This window comes from Papilio xuthus, unplaced genomic scaffold (genome assembly GCF_000836235.2).
Source record: "Papilio xuthus unplaced genomic scaffold, Pxut_1.1 DF825017.1, whole genome shotgun sequence".
In the NCBI taxonomy this organism is placed as follows: domain Eukaryota; kingdom Metazoa; phylum Arthropoda; class Insecta; order Lepidoptera; family Papilionidae; genus Papilio; species Papilio xuthus.
In genome coordinates, this window is record NW_013533632.1 from 4352668 (window position 1) to 4372129 (window position 19462).

Sequence of the window (19462 nt, forward strand, 5' to 3'; positions counted from 1 at the left end):
TCGGTCTTCTGATTGATTACGATTGACATATTAATTTTACATTGTTAATAAGTGTACTGAGAGCGGGACAGGCATTACAGCTGCCTAACTCATTTTGGACTAGTCACCCATCAGAGTATTCTATATGTTTGATTGTATCAGACCATTTTATCACTGCTAAGCTCTAATGCTGTTTAATTTGCGTAATTACCAGGGTTTGCAAATTTGACAACTTATTTGCATTGGGACTAATGGGTCAACCAAAGTAACTGCGTAGAACATGTACTAACGATATATATATGAACGTGTCCTTATTTCTTCTCATCCTCTACCTTGCTAGACCACTGTATCAAAGTTACTTTCCTCCAAAGCATCTTGGGAAACATAGCTAGTAGAAATATAATCGTTTTCTCCACTCAGGAAACAAATTGGCGGGCAGGGTAAAGGAGTTAACAAAGAAAACATTTAATCCATGATTTTTTTGGTATTTTATTAAACTCATCATTACAAAAATGTAAGTATTAAAATCACAACAATACGATGAAAGAGTCTTTAAACGTAATATTATCTGCACCAAAATCAATGCTGCGTCGATGAAAAACAAACAATAACCCTCTCACACGATACCATTACAATTTAAAGACACTAAAATTAACCCAATGTAAATAAAAACAATAATTGCGAGGCTACTTTTACAAACTTTTACGTCATTTTGTCATGGAGATAAGGAAATATGGCACCTATCCAAAAATCTCTGATTAATTTTCCAAAAGGAAATGTGTTCATGCATAATAATTTTAATCACAAATAACAATAAATTTTTATTTTTTCTGTACGGAATGCCCAAGTTCTATGTTCTAAAAATTTTATTCCTAAAATTTTACTGGTATTGACACTGGCAATACTAGCTTAACTCAAAAAACCATAGCGTGCAATTGTCATTCGTGAATTGACAATTTGTATATTTCGTGTTTGGAAATCAAAAACTTAAGTTTTATTTTATTAATCAAAAATCAATACTTGTATTAGCCGCGCGCAGAAGCTTTGCCGATGACTCCCACTACCACCTACCGACAGTCTTCGTAATTTTTTGCTTTCTTGCCAAATCAATTCATTGTTTTTTTTTGTTAAATTTAACTTGTATTTTGTTATAAGTTATTTGTTTGTAATAGTTAATAGTCATTTATTACATATTAATAATCATGAAGCTGTTATTAATTTACTACTTTTTCCATTAGTCCTCTTTTTGATGTCTACGAGAAGTAACTAACTTAGGGTTGACTCCAAGCCACTTGGTGGGGATGTATAGTAAGCTGATAATGATGAAAAGGAATACAAATAAAAAACGAATTGATTCAAATGCACATTTATTTATATCCAGAAAAAAATCACAATAGTAAAAGCTGTTAAAATCTTAATAAAAAATGGATCCTGGTTAAGAACATACAAAATTCAAAACGAATATTCAAAATATTTTTCTACCTAGATTTCTGCTCAAAAGTTTTACTAAAAAAGTTTTTGTGTATTTTAGAAAATGTAGTGAATGCCATAAATATCAAACAGATTGATAAAGGTTAATTAATAAAGATGCATTGTAATCTAAAGAGGCATTTTATCTTTAGTATATACACTTGTAAGAACTCTACCAGTACATTATGCAATACAAGTTATACTTAAAAAAAAGATTAAAATAAATTTGTTCATTATATTCATATCAATTGATCTTTCCGACAATTGTATTTTAATGATGACTATATTTGATATATAAAGAAATTTGTGTTCTTATATCAACAAAGTAAAGCAATTAATGATTTCATATATATAAATAAATAAAACATTTTACTTTCACCACACTGTTCGTCATTTTTGTTGAAACACCATAAACTAAACAGAAATCTTTTAATCAAGTTAATAGTAAAATTAAATAACAAAATATATGTACAAATTAGCAATAAATAATTACAAAATATAATATTAAAAAAATTAAAATAAGCTCTTTTCCCTCTATCCAGGTAGACAGGGAAATATATCGCTATTCACTTTCCAATGATACTTTAGGCCCCGAAATATGGCAGTGAATCTATCCATAATCTGAGGCCTTGAGATTGTTTTTAAATTTTGTCCTTCAAATTATTCTTATATTTAATAAAATAAAAAGTAAATGTAGATGGAACTCAAAAGTAATATTAAATATGCAACAAATATTATAACTTGTAAGCTTATAGGCTACACAGATTTACCTAGATTGTAGGGTCTTACCTAGGATTGCTAAAATGCACGATAACCTTACCATTTTAAAAATTCAAAAATCAATTAGAAATTAAATGTACGTCTTAATTTGGCTTTCAACTGGAGCGATACTTGTATTGACATCCCTCACATTCTGTTTGAAATAAACAGAGAGAACAATACATCAAAACAAGTTTTAATGCAGTTCAAATATATGCATACATTGTTAATATGAATGTTTACAAAGTAAATGTGAAGCTAGAGGTAGTAGAGAGATGTTACATTGTTGAAATATAGAAAAAAAAAATAAGTGAAAGATACAGATGAAATTAAAATTAGTATTAGCTAAACACAATCAAGTCATTCTTTGTGTGGTTATAATTTAAAGACAAAATGTATAAATATGTGCGCAAAGTAAGTTTCACCTCCTATTTGTCTAAACATTTAAACGGAGTCAGGGGACTAACATATTAAATGCAATACGTCAATATATCTAAATTGTGACTACCTCTAAGTTTCAATATTATGTATTGTTACATTTACATACGATATATAATAATCAATGATAACTTGATGTGATACAATTACTGTGAAGTTTTACAACGAAATTCTACTCAAACATTAAATGCTTCGTCAACATTATTAACTAAGTATTGAATAAACCATCGATAAGAAATTCTTTTGAAACTCATGGTCTAATTACCTGAATTTTGATGCTTACATATTTTTTAAAGTTTCATAAAAACCATGACATATAGTTCACATAAGTTTATCGACATGACTGATATTTACTACAAGGAAAATTCACACGGAAAAATACTATTATAACATATAGAAAATTGATTAAACATTACAATACGGATTTTTTAAGAAAATCCATTCGATATAGATCTTAAGATTGGATACAATCCTTTAATAGAAATTCTTAGAAGGAATTTACCGCGTTAATATTAAGCCTGTATTAATTGATCCGCCTCTGATGAGAAAAGCGTAAACAAGAACGTTAATTTGAAACAAATGTAACGTTATATTTTGATAATATTTTAATTTTAGGCTCGAATGTGAATTGTAAATAGATATAGGCTTATCCTATTTAAAGTTAGAAATAGAATACGCTATCAAATCGTTAGCATAGAGCTTTGTAATTATCGACAAGACGGTATACTTGACTCGTTAACATCCATTAATAGAATCACATCGAAATTGAATTACTATTATTGGTATAATATCGCTAAAACTAGAATGTTACTTTGCTATACGTAAACGTGTTATTATTTTAAATAGTAAAAAGTTAACAAGTTTGTTCCACGTTGTTAAGAGTCAAATTTAAGAGAATCATTATCGGGTTCACAAATTACGCGATCACATTTTTCTAAACATAATGTGATCAGCTTGTACATAACATTTCGGGGAAATTGCGACGCAAATAGATATTGTCACTTAGGGTGAATATTTTGCCTGGACAATTACATATTGTAAGCGATGTATATGGCATCTATCTGGTCCGATAGAAAGCCGTCGCGAAGATGCATGCGTTGCTTTTCTCCGCGTGAATTGATCGGCACCACGCCAGGGTCCACCACCACAACAACGCCGACGATCAAGTGGTGTTCCTCCAGCACAGTGTTGGTGACCAACGGTACCAAGTTCAGGGCCTCGCTGTCGTTGCCGTCCAGTTCCACAACAACCACAAGGAGATTAGTCCAAGTGAACACGGCGCTGTAAACAACAAGATTGTTACACTTTTACATTAGTCGCGTAAGGGAGGAATTATTAGAACGAAGATGCAAGTGCAACTTATTACTCCGTCTTAAATGAAGACGAGAATGTATCTAAAACTTTTCTCTAACTATTAGTTTTCGCTTAACACCAAGTAAACTAGCTAACAAATATAAATATTCTAGCCGTAGCCTGCGTATCCGTTCGCGCGGAATTTTCGCTGAAATTGCTCCTTGCACCCTTTCTGGAAATACATCATCCATCCATCCAAACATTCGTTTTTATAATATTAGTAAGATCAAAAAATAACTTTTAATCATACGCACCATTCGGCAATTTTCTTGTGGCACCTCATTACAGAGTTTTCAATGTCAATGGGATGGTATCGCATGCCACGAAGCATGATGGTTTCGTCTAGCGCGCCGACCACGAACACTGCGTCGTGTGTGTCGTGCGTGTCAGCCGCCATGCCGACGCTGCCGCATGCCGAGGCCAGCGAGTCGGTGTCACTGTCGCGAGTCAACATCGATTCTTCGCAACTTGTCCCAGTCGCGCTTATCTCTGTTCGCCTTAAGAAACCCAAATATCCTGTTCGGGCGTACACTTCCCCTGTATTGCCCGTCACCAGCTGAGCGCTAAAGTGATCAGCGTAGTCGCTTTCGTCACCGTATATTGTGAAGTAGCCGCTTGCATTATGTGGCGATTGCACCCATATCTCGCCCAAATGAGAGTCGCCGCACTGGCCTTTTGTTTCTGGGTTGGCTGTTATTACTTTCACGCCCGGCAAAAGCTTTCCGGATTCCATCAGGCATAAGGAATGTGGACTGCCACGTTCAACTAAGGACACACGATCGTTGCGTAGAGCACGCAAATCTACATACACCGTGGAAGGTTCTGGACTAGAGGCACCTTGCAGACAAATAGCGATATTCACTCGGCAGCCAAAGGATGTAGATACGGCTCTTGGACTCAAACCCAAAGCCGAGAACAACTTTGAAAATGAGTTGGTTAAATTAATCCGGGGCCTCTCTTCGGCTACAACCACGCAAGTTCTCACGCATGCCAAATTGATACCTTTCGATTTTAACTGATTTACTGAGCTTCCCAAACCCTTGGTGCACAGTTCCATGACACCGTATGAGCAGAAAGTGTCACGCACTTTATATTGAGAAACGGCACTGAGCCAGAGTGCAGGATTGATTTCGACTTCAGATGGCGGTATCAGAATGGAGTGGTGGCCAGAATAAATGCTGCTCAAACACCAAAGAGCAAATCCAAGGCCGCAATAAGGATCCAGGCATAGGGCGATGTGACGCGAAGGATACAACTCGCAGGCTATCTTCATAGAGCGGCAGAGCGACGTGACTGCAGCATGTGACATTTTGATGCCAGCCAACATGCCTGTAGTTGACACACTAAAGTCTAGATAAGCTAGCATTTCAGCTGTTGGGGCCCTATACAGAATTGGCAGTTTCTTTTTAGGCATATCATCAGTGTCCAGTGTTATCGGCCATGCTTTGCTGTCGAGGACATTGCTCGCCTCCTTGGAACGCAGCAACTTGATCACAGATTGGTTGGAAAGGATTAATGTTGCTTTGCTGACATCTACTATCATACGGACAGTGGGCAGGGTGGTGTGAAGATTCTGTGGATGCGGCGGGCGAATAGTCACCGGCACCGCTCCCACGTAGAGACATCCGTAGAAAGCGCTAATGAGATCTAAACCGGGGGGGAATATCAACGCGACGTGATCTCCAGTGTTAACTCGACCCTTTTCAAGTAGAAGATTTCCAATTCGCTCTGCCTTTTTGTGCAGTTCAGCGCAGGTGAGAACTTTAGAAACGGCGCCTTTTGAGTTGAGCAGTGTAAATATGACGTGGTCAGATGTACTCTGAGCGCGCCATCGTAGGATTTGAGAAATGAATTGATACTGAAAAGAAAAATAAAATGATAATTCTTTTTATTCAATCTGTGTAATGTCTTTTAATCTTTCCAAAACAGTAGTGACTCGAACCTTTCTGGCGGCGTCAGAGTCATCGGTGTAACCCATGTCGCGGCCCTGAGCTGAGGCCAAGCGGTTACCTTGCACGAGGTTGCCCACTATCACTGACGCCGGACCCACATCTGCGGATATTCCAACTAGTCACAATTTACTTCAAAGCGACTAATGAAATAAAAATTACAAATAAAAAAAAATCTGCAAAAAAAATCATAAAACAAAACATCTTTGGTTAACTTTAACAAAATGATGATATTTTTCTGTCAGTACCGAATAACATGAAAAGCTAAGGTTTAAATTCTTTGACCAATGCTCCACCATAGCTATCCGCATCTCACAGATTTATTTAGGTCTCAAATACACAGGAAGCCTATTTCAATACGCCAGTCAATACTGGCGACTGCCAATGAGGAATCGAAATAGAAATCTGGAATTGGAAATGAGAACTCTATCGTACGCTATATAATTATTAGTTTTCCGTAAAGATGAAGGCATTTCGTTCCATGTTCATGAGTTAAATGATAATCCTAGACAATCTGATAATTCATAGGCATTCTGCTTGTAAGGACTGAGATAATAAAAATGTTTTTGTACGTGTATTATGGCAGTGGATACTACGATTAGCAAGTGCAAGTGTATATTTATTAAAATTAAACAATGTAGTACCTGAGTGTATTTCTCTGGGTTTGGGTAAATTGGTAACACATGTGTGGGGACACATTAGTACATTGGCTGGATGGAGTGTCCCTTCTAAGAAACGCCGTTTGCATTCGCTGAGATGTATCCCACCGAGAGGTGTCTTCGGGAGATAATTGGGTTGTACCAATGCAAGGCAGTAGATTCCCACTTGGTGTATCGAATCAACTGCTTGGAGTACTCGCGACATCCACTGGAAGGACTAAGAGAATAACCTTTTTTAATACCTGAACCTATCATGGACGTATGAGGCCGTCGATATTGGAAAGTGATTTACACTAAAAGCACATCATTGTAAATTTACATCATAGTGCTGTAAGTGTTATTCGCTTTCCAATTTGGCCTTTTCGTTAAAACTGATAACTGTCTTTATTTTTATATACACAGATATCGAACAAAGGTACTTGACGATGAATTTCCAAGCTTGCGGCGTTAGTTAAAATGGACGTATAAACTTACGTACCTTACGACGTATAAACTTACGACATAAGTTCCTCAAACTTCACAATGATACAACAGTTACATTTTTTTTATTGTTTTATTTGCCACATTCATAATACATCAATAATTTAATAAGCTTGAGATCCAACAACTACTTTCTAATTACTAATTACTACTTTTTCATAACTGACTACTGAACTATATTTTATTAGAAATATTTAATGCTGAATACATTATAATTTAACATTTTTGTTATTTGTTACATATTCTCATCAAAGATCAAATTAAATAGAAAATACATTTATAATTTAATAACATTGAGATCATAAAACTGCTACTTTAAATTAAATATCTTTATGTATGTAATCTTAAAACTATTTTATAATTTCATTGTAAATGTCATTTTAATAACGCTATGTGACTATGGGTGTGAATGTGTGTGAATTGATCGTGTTAATTAAATTCAATTTTAATAATTCTTTCCCGTTTTTAGATATGCGTGTAGTTACGTAAGACATACTATTGGGCTGCCGCGATTTTAGCTACATATAGGCCATTACAATTTAAGCCTGCAATGCCCTAAAACTTTACTACCATAATAATTTTAAGCTTCATTCTACTTTCTACTCCTACAAATTTTTCTACGAACGATACCTACGATATTAAAATGGGAAATCCCTCAAACTACTTACAACGATTGAAAAAATTGAAAATGATTATATGCAAGTTTAAATGAATCTAAGCGATATTTATAGATTTATTTAAAGGGTCTTTGAACTCTCTTCATCGTAACGTCCATATTCATCGCTCTCAGAACTCGTATTTTCAAAAGCTGCTCGTAAAGCGGCTCTGTAGCGACGGAACCGTTCATCCATTCTTTCATATCTTAACCTTCTGCGATAACGGAGATATGCGTACCGGAAATTAAGCATATGCCTATTTGGGAGATTATTCTCCTCAAACGAGGGATCATTATTAATGTTTTGCTGTCTTTGATCATCATCATCATCATCTGAATCGCTATCGTGATAACAAAGACGCCACCGACATTTCGGACAACCAGGTGTGTATACCTCATGATGGTATGGACAAAGTTTTCTTGCCTTATTGTTGACATTTTCGGGACTTTGTTTGTCATTTTCATTAGGAGGGTTGGTGGATGAATGCGCAACCACTTCCTCATCTTCATTTGTATTGGAAACGCTTGCGGCTACCGCATTGTCGTTAAAAGTATACTTATTGTTAGAATCTGAAGTGTTATCTGTATTACAAGCAACATCTTTAGTGGTACTGGAGGTGGAAACAGTATTATCGGACTTGCTTGTGCTTGCACTTGGCATATCTACGTACTCCACAAGACCTACAACACAGTTGCAGTTAGCACAAAATACACGATTAGTGTTAACCGCAGTGTCTTTAGTAGTTTTAGCTCCGGTGTCAGCAGAGTTAATCTTGTTGATGGCGGTGCTTGTCATCTTATCTTCATTAGTGTCAGTAGTGCCAACTACGGTGTCAGTAGTGTCAACTACGGTGTCAGTAGTGTCAACTACGGTGTTAGTAGTGTCAACTACGGTGTCAGTAGTGTCAACAACGGTGTTAATAGTGCCAACTACGGTGCTAGTAGTGTCAACTACGGTGTCAGTAGTGTCAACTGCGGTGTTAGTAGTGTCAACTACGGTGTCAGTAGTGTCAACTGCGGTGTTAGTAGTGTCAACTACGGTGTCAGTAGTGTCAACTGCAGTATTAGTAGTGTCAAATACGGTGTCAGTAGTGTCAACTACGGTCTTAGTATCGTCAACTACGGTGTCAGCAGTGTCAACTACGGTCTTAGTATCGTCAACTACGGTGTCAGCAGTGTCAACTACGGTCTTAGTATCGTCAACTACGGTGTCAGTAGTGTCAACTACGGTCTTAGTATCGTCAACTACGGTGTCAGCAGTGTCAACAAAGGTCTTAGTATCGTCAACTACGGTGTCAGTAGTGCCAACTACGGTGTTAGTAGTGTCAACTACGATGTCAGTAGCGTCGACTGCGGTGTCTGTACTGTCAACTACGGTGTCAGTATAGTCAACTACGGTGTCAGTAGTGTCAACTACGGTCTTAGTATCGTCAACTACGGTGTCAGTAGTGTCAACTACGGTCTTAGTATCGTCAACTACGATGTTAGTAACGTCGACTGCGGTGTCTGTACTGTCAACTACGGTCTTAGTATCGTCAACTACGGTGTCAGTAGTGTCAACTACGGTCTTAGTATCGTCAACTAAGGTGTCAGTAGTGTCAACTACGGTCTTAGTATCGTCAACTCCGGTGTCAGTAGTGTCAACTACGGTGTCAGTAGTGTTAATGGTATTGATGTTGGTGTTTGTCATCTCATATCCAGAGGTGCTAACTCCGATGTCACTAGTTTTGATTGTATTTTTCCGGGTGTTTGTCATTTTATTTTTAGTTTTAATCTTGGTGTTGACACCACGGTCGGTGGTAACTATCTTCTCGGTGTTAGTTCCAACGTCAGCGGTGCAAACTGAGACCTCCATAGTACCTGAAAAGAAAAATAGGTTAATATCTGCTGTAAATTATAGCATAACAATGGAATGAGCAAATATTTACCTTTTTGCTGTAAATCCAATTTGAAATCCCAGTTTGGTTTTCTTTACATGAAAAATGCTATTTTCATGCAATCGAGCTGTACCTGTTGCTAAATAATTATTAGTAATGTTTAGTGTAGCTATATAGCTATGGAATTACTAAACATAAGCAAGAAAATTCATCGTCAAATAGGTAGGTTATAAAATAATAATTGAAAATTAGAACTTAAGAAAAAAAAATAGATAAGAACGGATTGGTGCTAAAGCAAGGACAAAATTTTTCTTTAATCTCACCTCCTCTTCTCCGCAATCGGGTCTTTGTTCGGCTATTATGCAAATACGTTCGTCGCGAAGTACCCTCACGGAAAACACAGCAATACGTCCTCTGTATATAAATTTCATAGGTTCAACGGCAAGCACGGTCGCTATGATATCATCCATATTATGTTTGCGACCAGTCACCGTCATCAGCCCATCGCGAGAGCCGCATACAAACACTAAGCCTTAAATAGAAAGTAAGAAATGAAATTATGAAACCTAAGTAGTGGATGATGTATGTGGGACATGCATTCGCACCAATAACTTACCACCGGGACCTAAGAAACCCAGGAGTCCACTGCGTACGTAGTGTTCCTCTCCGATCGGTTCCCCGTCAGCATCCAAAGGTCGCACTCGGAAAACGGTGTTAGTGAGCCCTGGGAGTCCCCAATACCCGGAGCCCGTCGCCCCGCAAAGAACGCAAATCTCGCCTACTTCGTCTGTCTTGCACAGATACGTAGGTCCTTCTATTTTTACGACTACTATTACACCTAAGAAAAAAATACAATATTAAATTTTTTCCTCCTTAAAAATATTCTTAATTAATTTGTTCAGATATTTATTTATTTTTTATTGCAGATTGTCGATTTGAGTGATTTCTGACTTACAGGAGGGCATAACCTGCCCGCAGTCCTGCAGTGTGAGCGAAGTGAGAGAGTTCTCAGCGTCGACGCGAACAACGCCGTAGGAGAGACCGGACATAGAGAGTACGCCGCGGCCCGCAGAACTGCCACCGCGGCCGGCGCGCCGCACGCACACTGTCAGCGACTCGCTGCTACATGCGCACGGGCAAATCGCGTCGCCGCGCACGCCTACGCATAATCACACCTTAACTGTGGACTCATCTCATTCTCATTTTCTTGAGACGTTCTTTGAGAACGCCAGTGGAATTTCATTGTCATGTTACAGCTACACTTGAGGATAAACCTATTGTATTTGAAATGTAATAGTCTTTTTGTTTAAGCAGCGTTTTCCAAGTGTTATTTGGAGAAAGCTACCTTACCAACGAAAGCGGTACTGAGCCGGTCTCCATGCCTTCCTAAGTTATTTATAGGATTATGTTGAAACTTTCAATTAAAGAACGCAATGATGTATAATTATTGAAAAAAACCACTACGATGTGGTTACATTATTGTACGCGCTAATGTTTTCTCTTATCTAAAATACGTTTTAATATACTACCGAAATTCTGAACCCGCGACTTGTTTTAATTTCTTTTGCACAGGCTTCACGTTAACTTTTCTTTAGCTCAAAGTTTGTTTCTTGTTTGACCTCTTTACGAAGCTTTCCCAACTGATTGTGAAATATTTTTTACGTGTTATTACCGGTCGATGTTATTGATTAGGTACAGCTATATGGATAAATTAAGTTTATACAATCTTGTATTCCGTTTATATTTTATGTATTTATCGTAACTATTTTAATACGTACCTCTCCTGTGTTCGGACTATCACATTTACAGTAAATGAACTGGGAATTAAGACTGATATCGACCTCAGCAAATATGAAAATCAAGATAAAAACGTGATAAGCACTGGAGATGTCCCAGCTCGGACTGAGGTCTAGATTCCCGGGCGGAGATGCGCGCGGCGCAGCGCCCCCGGACGACCTTGGTGCAAGCGTGCATAAAGCATATCGCTATAAAATCAATACATCTGACATTGCGTACTAAGGACCGTTAATTTATTGCGACATCGAATATTTCAACGCTCCCTCCTGCCGCTACATCTACCTCGTCGGCCATTTTAGACAGACTCAATTTTAAAATGGCTACCTGTTTGATATTACATTTTCTACAATTCATTTCTAAATTGTGTTCAAACATTTGTTTAACGTACTGGATGGATTTCATATTATGTAGAATGCAAATAAAAAATTACAACGCTTTGTTATATTTTTATGCCTACTTAAAAAAAAATGTTGGTTAATTATTTGACACATTTACTAATTTATTCAGGAGAGGTTTTAAAAAATGTTATAATAAGACATCTAATTTTTAAATCTACGTAACAAAGAAAATGAGAGGAACTAATTAAGATTATGGAAAAATTGTTTTCGATTCAAAGCAAACATCGATTTAAGCAACTTGTTTTTATTTTAATATTTCGATCTACTGTTTTTATGTAACCCTACAATTTTATAAACGACACCAATAAGTAAATTTATAACCACAAATGACTTCGTGTTTTAAGTATTCAGATTTCATATTTTCGTAAAGACATTCAATGTTATATATATGACAGATAATACAAATAAGATAGACATAAATACAATAGGAAAGGGATAAATAATGGAACACACACAAGTTTTATTCCAATGTCGTGTACATTTTTATTAAAAATCCATGGTTTTTGCTAAAATTTAATTCTTCATTCAACTCGCCGATCGATGTAAAAAAACACAATTCTGTAAAGTATTTAGTGTAAAAAGGTGCTACTGTAATGCAAAAATAAACACTAATAGTCTCACAAAATTATCTGCTCTTGAATAAAAAAGTGATGTTCCAAAACATATGAAAGATTTTTTTATCGACAGCAGATGTTGTTTTTGAGTTTGGCTCCAAAATAATTTTGAAAAATTAATTTGGTACAAATATATACAAATAATAAAACAATGGTGGCAACACTTTTTTTAATTTTAACCACAGTTTTTTATTTTATTGGGGTAATCTGCAGGAATACACCAATTAAATAATGACGTGTTTTGTTAAGTTTCTTTTATAATTATATTCTTTGTTATCTCCTGCCATTCTTTCATTTCAAGGACATTAAACGACAACAATTACTAAATACGTTTCATTTCATGTGATAATTTTGTTCACCTGTTGCTTGCTAAATAATTATTCTACTGTGAATGTCTGATGTGTGCCGTGTGTATTTTGTTTAATAAAAAAATAATTTAAATGTTGTATAAATATAATAAAGAACATACCTTTGCTCTGAAACACTGACAGGAACTGATCACAGGACGACAGCGACCAGGGGTTCGCGCCGTCGGCAACCAGCAACATACGAAGTGAGCTCAAGGATATTTCCTTGTGATCTCTTGTCGCCAGCAGACCCCAGTGCAGGTCTCGAGACTTAACGATCGCCACCGAGGCCCTGGATCACGTGATCAACAAAAAATATATAAATATTGTACATGATAAAGAATAAACATTTGCACAGCTTTTACGCGACACGATAACATATACATCCAAAGATTCATTAAGGAATAATGATAAGCAATGAAACTATATAAAGTTGTTAATAATAAAAAAAAATGTATGTTAATAAAATACGCTTCATTATTAAAAACGATAATACACAAGCGAAATAATAGACAGATAAAATGTTATATTATAATTTACCGTACGGCGGTAGGCGTTGCCCTTATGTTAAAAATAGCCATTTCAATATCGATTTGGTCTTGTTCTCGCAATATTTTATCAGAGCGAATTATACATATATATAAAATACGTCTGTTTTCGTTCGCAATGTAAACAACTAGATTGCAATGTGCAAGAATTATATTTATAAATGTAATCGCTTCATAAGGTAGGTATTGATGTTAATAATTAAATAGCGCGTAAATTGATATTCGCTTATGCACTTAAATAAATATATATAATAATAATATTCTTACCTGTACTTAGTGATCATATGCATCCATGAGGCGGGGCTTACTTTCATCAGGGCGTAAGGAATGAATATCACATGCATGCCATTAAGAACACTCGCTAGAACAGCGTGCCACAGTCCAGTTTCACGCTTGAAGTCCAGCACACACACCATATGCTCGCCCTCAGTGTAGTTACAGGCCACTGAAAGCATCCGGCTGTGGGAGAGCATCGACGCTCTGCAAACAAACCATTTCCATCACAATCAGATTCATGTTATCCCAAATAAAAAAAAGTACACAATCTTCTATTACCGTCGTCGTTGTCACCAAAACGATACTTATTTTTATGGTATAAGGATCATAGTATTGAGCTATTCCGCAACTCATTTTGTATTGAATAACTAAAACCACTGCGATATACATTTTGATACCGATTCGTTAGCTGCGTGGAAGATAACTGAGCAAAGATGAAGGGCTTTATTGATTTTTAATGAATAACGCGATAAAACGGCATCTGTAAACAATGTGCGAAATTGACAACGACGAGAGCCTAGGCTGAGGCGTCTAGATTACTGTTCAATTCGGAATACTCCGCTAGATGTCCCTATGCAGTTCGTTGCATCGCAGCGCCTCTCCGTGCATGAGCCGCAGTCGGTTACGAGAGATGGCGTTACGGCTGCTGTACTAAGCGCACTCAACGCGACACAAGTTACAATGTAGAGTCTTGAGACGTACTTGTCTGCTTTTTTAATTTATTTCTCTATGAAACCCGGGCCAATAGTATCAGTAAGACATGTACCTAATCATATTTTAACACCAAAATTTGTCAAGATATACTGCCGCGGTATATGTTTTTAATAAAATGTGTTTTTTTATTTGGTTCTACTAATTTGCGTAAATCAACTTTGTAAAATAAATTATAAAAAATTATTCAATATATGTGCTGGGTTAGAAGTAATTTTCTGATTTAGAATATAGTCTGTAAATAAATTAAACAAGTAAACATTGACATACCCGTGCCAAAAAACATTAAATATTAGGCTACAATTCAATACCAGTCTCAGGGGAGAGAACGTTGAAACAAATATTACGGAGCAACGAGCCGCATGAAAATTGTGCTAACAAAACATTTGTTTAACCTTAATAACAACGATTTAAATAATACTTATTGTGTACTTTGACCACATAATATACAAATAGCCTTTATATACATTTTATTATAGTTTACTTTAATTAATCCTTTCGTTTTATTTACAAATTTACAGACTTTACTACATTTATTAGGTAATAACAGTAATTATGAATATATTAAGAGAATTCGACATTAGTAGTGGAAAAAAGCAGAAATAGTTAAATACATTGCTTATAGAAATGACAGCCAAGAGTCTCGCTAGTGGAAAAAGCGTCTCATAATAAAATTAACCTGGTGACAATGACGCCCATAGCAGAGCCATCCGCAGCTGATGTGTGTTCGATGTGCGCGGGGCTGTCTTCAGCAGGACGAGGAGGTGGGATCCAGTCACGCGGGGGGCGGGGCAGCTTCTCCGTCGACACCCAGTGTAGAGACGGCCATCCACGGAACGATACCACATCGCCCGACGATGTCTTCGGAAGACCTAGTTGGGTACGGTTAATTATTGAAAGGAAATGATTATCTTAATTATGTTTAGCAGTAGTTCTTAATTAGTCATAGTTATATGATAAATAAAACTGTCTTTCAAGAAAGTTTTATTAACACTTAAGAAAAGTAATACCATTGTTTAGGTCATATCTCAGTATTCATTTATTTTCTATACAAGATCCTTTACCTTGGCGATATACTAAAATTATTATTTTATGTTTTGTGAAATGTACAGCGGATTCAACTAGTTTTTAATATAAAGAGCATATTTATTTTATTGTGCATATAACACAATATCACACATAGTGTTGACTCGATGTACTTTCGCACTCTAAATAGTGATGGCTACGTGTAATTGAGAACATCGTGATCATTTCACCATTACTCAATGTGAAGAGCATTTGTGTTCATCGTTGCGTATAAAATCATTACAACGTTGCGGTGTGTTGGTTATGGCCGGCTACAGTACACATTTAATAAAATGTGCTATCATTTTATAATTATAATATGTCGACGTGCGTTTGAAATTATATAATGGCTTTCAATAGCCGAATTTTTTTTTGAGTTTGTGGTATATTTCTTGTCGTTCACCATAAACTATTAATCGCTCATAGCTGGGAAATCGATTATTATGCTTTGTTAATACTAATAGTTATGCGCTTATGAATCTTTTTCGTTTTAAAATTCAAAAACTTCATTCCATGCCGTCGCACATTTCTAAATTTCTCAATAATGTTATCGAGTAAAAATTTTAAATTACACATAAAAGAGCATTTCGAGCACAAAGTGAAATTAGCTCTGTAAAAATAAGTACTAAAAGATGAAAAAGGATTCCTTCTGTGTGCACATGCTAGAGGGTATCGCAAGCGAACAGTGAACAAATACGTTTCTAATAAAAAGACTGCCAGGAGGCTGCAATTAGTACGAGGAACAAATAAGACGCAGAGCCTTTGTAACATGTAACTGAAGTATGTTGTATGTTTTAATTAAGAAATCAATACCAGGCGGAAGCAATTTAAACGCAAGGAATTGCCGATTGGTTTTCAATTACGTTTAGTTTCCTATTACAATGTATGTAGTTGCAAAGTGACTAGCAATGGCTTGCTCCAGTTTCCTAGAAGCCGTAGCTTGCTGAAGTGTGACTATTGTTTCACTTTTATTTTGTACAAACAACAATTAATAACAATTAAAAGCATTAACGCTAGCTATTGCGGTAACTGACGATCTTGAAAATTCATTATATTATTGGGCTTCGATGGGAATTGGACAGTCATACTTGTATGGAATATAAGACACAAAATCTTCAAAAATTATAAAACAAAAGTAGTATAGAACCTTTTTAGTGATTGACCTTGGTGGTCAAATGAGACAACTAGCGTACTAACCTTTTAGGCAAGCATCCGATGTGAGGGCGTATTGTATCCCGCAGGAGCCGAGCAGGAAGCCGACCTGTTGCAGGCCGGCGTCGCGACGTGTAAGCGGCACTTCAATGGGCACGGGCACCACGCCCGCTTGCAGGCAGCCATAGAATGCGCACATGAAGTTTATCGGATCATTGTTTGGATAAACTAAGGCGACACGATCACCCAGCTTGATGGAATTATCTCCAGTCATGGGCCCACCACTAGTGCTCTTTGATGTGAAAGTCTTATTCAGCAAAGCGTGAGCGATCTTAAACGAACGGCTGAGCAGTTTTCCTGTTGGGAAAGAATATATTTTTAACAAATCTCTATTACTCACTGGAATCATGAAATATTTTTTTTGGAGTAATAAATCAAAGGAATAATAACTCATATTACGTACCGTACGTAAGGGAATTGCTGAGTTTTCCATTTGGATCCAAAACGGTTGCAACGTTCGCTTTGAATGAGGCGGTACCATATCTTTGCAGAGCCGCTTCCAGGTTCCTCGGGAGGCCAGCGGGCACCACAAGCTGTTCTCCCACCGCTGGGGTCATTGTTCCGCCCTCCGGTTTTGGTGCGTTCGGATCTTTAGGGTTAGCGGCGATTTCTAATTCTATGTCATCATCTTCATAGAATTCAGGAAGAGGACGTCGTTTCGGACGCTTCAATGTATTTAGTAGCTGCTGAATCTTTGCTGACACCTATGAAATATTATTTAATTAATAGAATTTTGTAATTTTATCTCCATTAGTTAAGTATTAAATCACATTGTTTTTATTTCTTCTCCCAATAACTATTCCTAAGTAAGGCTAAGAACAATTGTTAAAAGGTTATTAAAAAAATAATAGTAATGGAAAAAAAATTACCTTCCATCGACCGGTGCCGGTGCCCGTATCCTCGGGCTGTGTATAACATTGCACTCGATCCGCGACAAGAGCTCCGCCTCTCCGAGCTCCGGAAGTGGTGTGCGTAACATCCGGTTGTACATCTGAGTACGTTGCACATTTTAAACAAAAGAACAATTTTATAGAACAAATTCCCTTCTTTATATTAGTTTAATGTTATCATCTACAATAATTTATTATATTGGGTAACACCGTTGGTCAATGTACATATTTTTCTTGACAAATTATTTGTACGTGTAGTCCAGGACGTTTACGAAGGGGGAGGTGATTGTCAATTATCTATATACAAATTAACGTGTAGATATTATGGTGACAGTTTCCTGAACAATATTCAAACCTACATCTGGGGAAGAGAATTTAATTTTTTGACCGCACTTACATGCTGGCAGATGAGCGCTGATTTCGGACAAGTCAATCTCTGTCCGTTCCTTTGGAGCATGTTTCTTATCGCGTAGGTGGTGTGGTTGCGGTAAGGGATGCGGCAGAGCACGGGGGTGAGGCGCGGCGGGGCGTCGTGCGGGGGGTGAGCCCATCTCCGGCGGCGGAGGCAGCTCACTGTCGCCCGCGCACGAGTCCTCGTCGGAACTAGATGCTATAAATAAAACGTATACTATCATGACGTAGAAAACAATGATCTCACAAAATCGACCGGCGAATCATGGAAGTACAACAACTTTGCCCACTTCTTTAAAATTTTACGAATTCAAAAATCACGGTCATTATACCAATCAACATATAATGCAAAAACTTTAACACGATTTTAAATTACATGTTTTTTGAACATTGCATATTTGCACTTACAGAGATCATGGCGTTCTCGGTCTGGGCTCTTGGCCATCATCGAGGTTCTTTTAGAAGGCATTGGCAAAGACGGTTTGGGCCGATTCTGCATCTCGGCAAGTGCTTGTTGTACCGCCTCTTGTCTCACTTCTGTAAGAGGAGACGTATTTATTAAAACGCATATATTCTTGGCCTACAATCTAGACTTATGCGTCAAAGATTTGAATTATCTATTCGTACTAAAGCTTTTCATGCTTGAAGGTTTATTAAAGACGAATAGATAATGTTGATCTTGAATCTTAAAAAATTTCGTCGCATAATTCCAAGATATGCAGACCAAAAAGATTTCTACTACTAAATAAAATGCTATAGGTAACTACAAATTCACAAAAACAAAAAATTTCATTCAATTAATCGGATAAAAGAACGGAAAAATAAATGCATCTTTATACATTGGCATACATTTACAAAAGCATTACAATAAAATTAGTATTAAATTACATGCAAACTATAATTTATATGGTGCAGTAAAATAAAGCGCATTCTGTGATATGAATCAAATATTATAATACATTATAAAAAAATTGTCGTTCCCTCTCATTAATTCACCATTGATTTTGTTCTCGATTATTTCCTTTTTATAATTTAATAAAAAAAACACACCTATTCCAATTCGAAGTTATTTTACTGTTGTATAATCTAATTCGACTCCCGACAATACGATGACCAATTTCTTACCAAAAGTCTAATTATTTCTCCATACATGTCTTTAATTTCACCTTTAATATTTTAATTTTCACAACTTCTGTTACAGAAAATTGCTCTCTAAGGCACAGTTTATTTCTATAAAATATTAAAACCACTAAAGTACTACTTTTCTTCAATTGTCTTGGCTTGAAAATGTACCAGTTCTTTTAGTATTTCTAATATTAAATAAAGGAATACGAAAGTACTGGTAATATGGATGGTTTAATCTTAAAATGATGGATCGATGCTATCCATTCTTCATAATGTAATTTTATGATTTAAAAATAAAAGATGTTACCGTACAGGAATATTTTTAAATATATTTTCTACGTAAATTTTATTACTGTTCGTATTTGCGTAATGACGAAATCAGTTGAACCATAAACTATAAAGTACTTCAGATGTCGGTTAGTGCTAAATTAATTAAAATCAATATAAAT

The 19462-nt window shown here is 36.4% G+C and overlaps 2 protein-coding genes across 7 annotated transcripts in view; both read right to left on the reverse strand.

The window, feature by feature from the left end:
* Positions 1-1348: 1348 nt before the first annotated feature.
* Positions 1349-19462, reverse strand: part of DIP2 (disco-interacting protein 2) — a 53649-nt gene continuing 35535 nt past the window's right edge. For 4 of the 5 annotated variants that reach the window (XM_013323749.1, XM_013323748.1, XM_013323752.1 and 1 more), the window contains 15 exons: positions 18297-18425; positions 17875-18087; positions 17457-17578; positions 16991-17291; positions 16573-16884; positions 14990-15182; positions 13591-13803; positions 12898-13067; positions 10575-10778; positions 10236-10457; positions 9943-10151; positions 6593-6824; positions 5942-6066; positions 4254-5857; positions 1349-3927 (listed from right to left, as the gene is read on the reverse strand). In XM_013323749.1, the coding sequence (XP_013179203.1) occupies positions 3675-3927; positions 4254-5857; positions 5942-6066; positions 6593-6824; positions 9943-10151; positions 10236-10457; positions 10575-10778; positions 12898-13067; positions 13591-13803; positions 14990-15182; positions 16573-16884; positions 16991-17291; positions 17457-17578; positions 17875-18087; positions 18297-18425 (4502 nt within the window). In that variant the 3' untranslated portion in view covers positions 1349-3674. The remainder of the gene's footprint in view (positions 3928-4253; positions 5858-5941; positions 6067-6592; positions 6825-9942; positions 10152-10235; positions 10458-10574; positions 10779-12897; positions 13068-13590; positions 13804-14989; positions 15183-16572; positions 16885-16990; positions 17292-17456; positions 17579-17874; positions 18088-18296; positions 18426-19462) is intronic. The other variant, XM_013323750.1, reaches the window with a different exon arrangement.
* LOC106126239 (mucin-5AC-like) lies at positions 7403-9753 on the reverse strand. 2 transcript variants are annotated; one of them, XM_013323754.1, is made up of 2 exons: positions 9671-9753; positions 7403-9602 (listed from the first exon to the last, which is right to left on the reverse strand). In XM_013323754.1, the coding sequence occupies exon 2, from the start codon at positions 9595-9597 to the stop codon at positions 7825-7827; it is 1773 nt and encodes a 590-aa protein (XP_013179208.1). In that variant the 5' UTR covers positions 9598-9602; positions 9671-9753; the 3' UTR covers positions 7403-7824. The 2 variants fall into 2 exon arrangements, with proteins under 2 accessions (XP_013179208.1, XP_013179209.1); XM_013323755.1 differs by having other exon boundaries at positions 7403-8987; positions 9219-9702.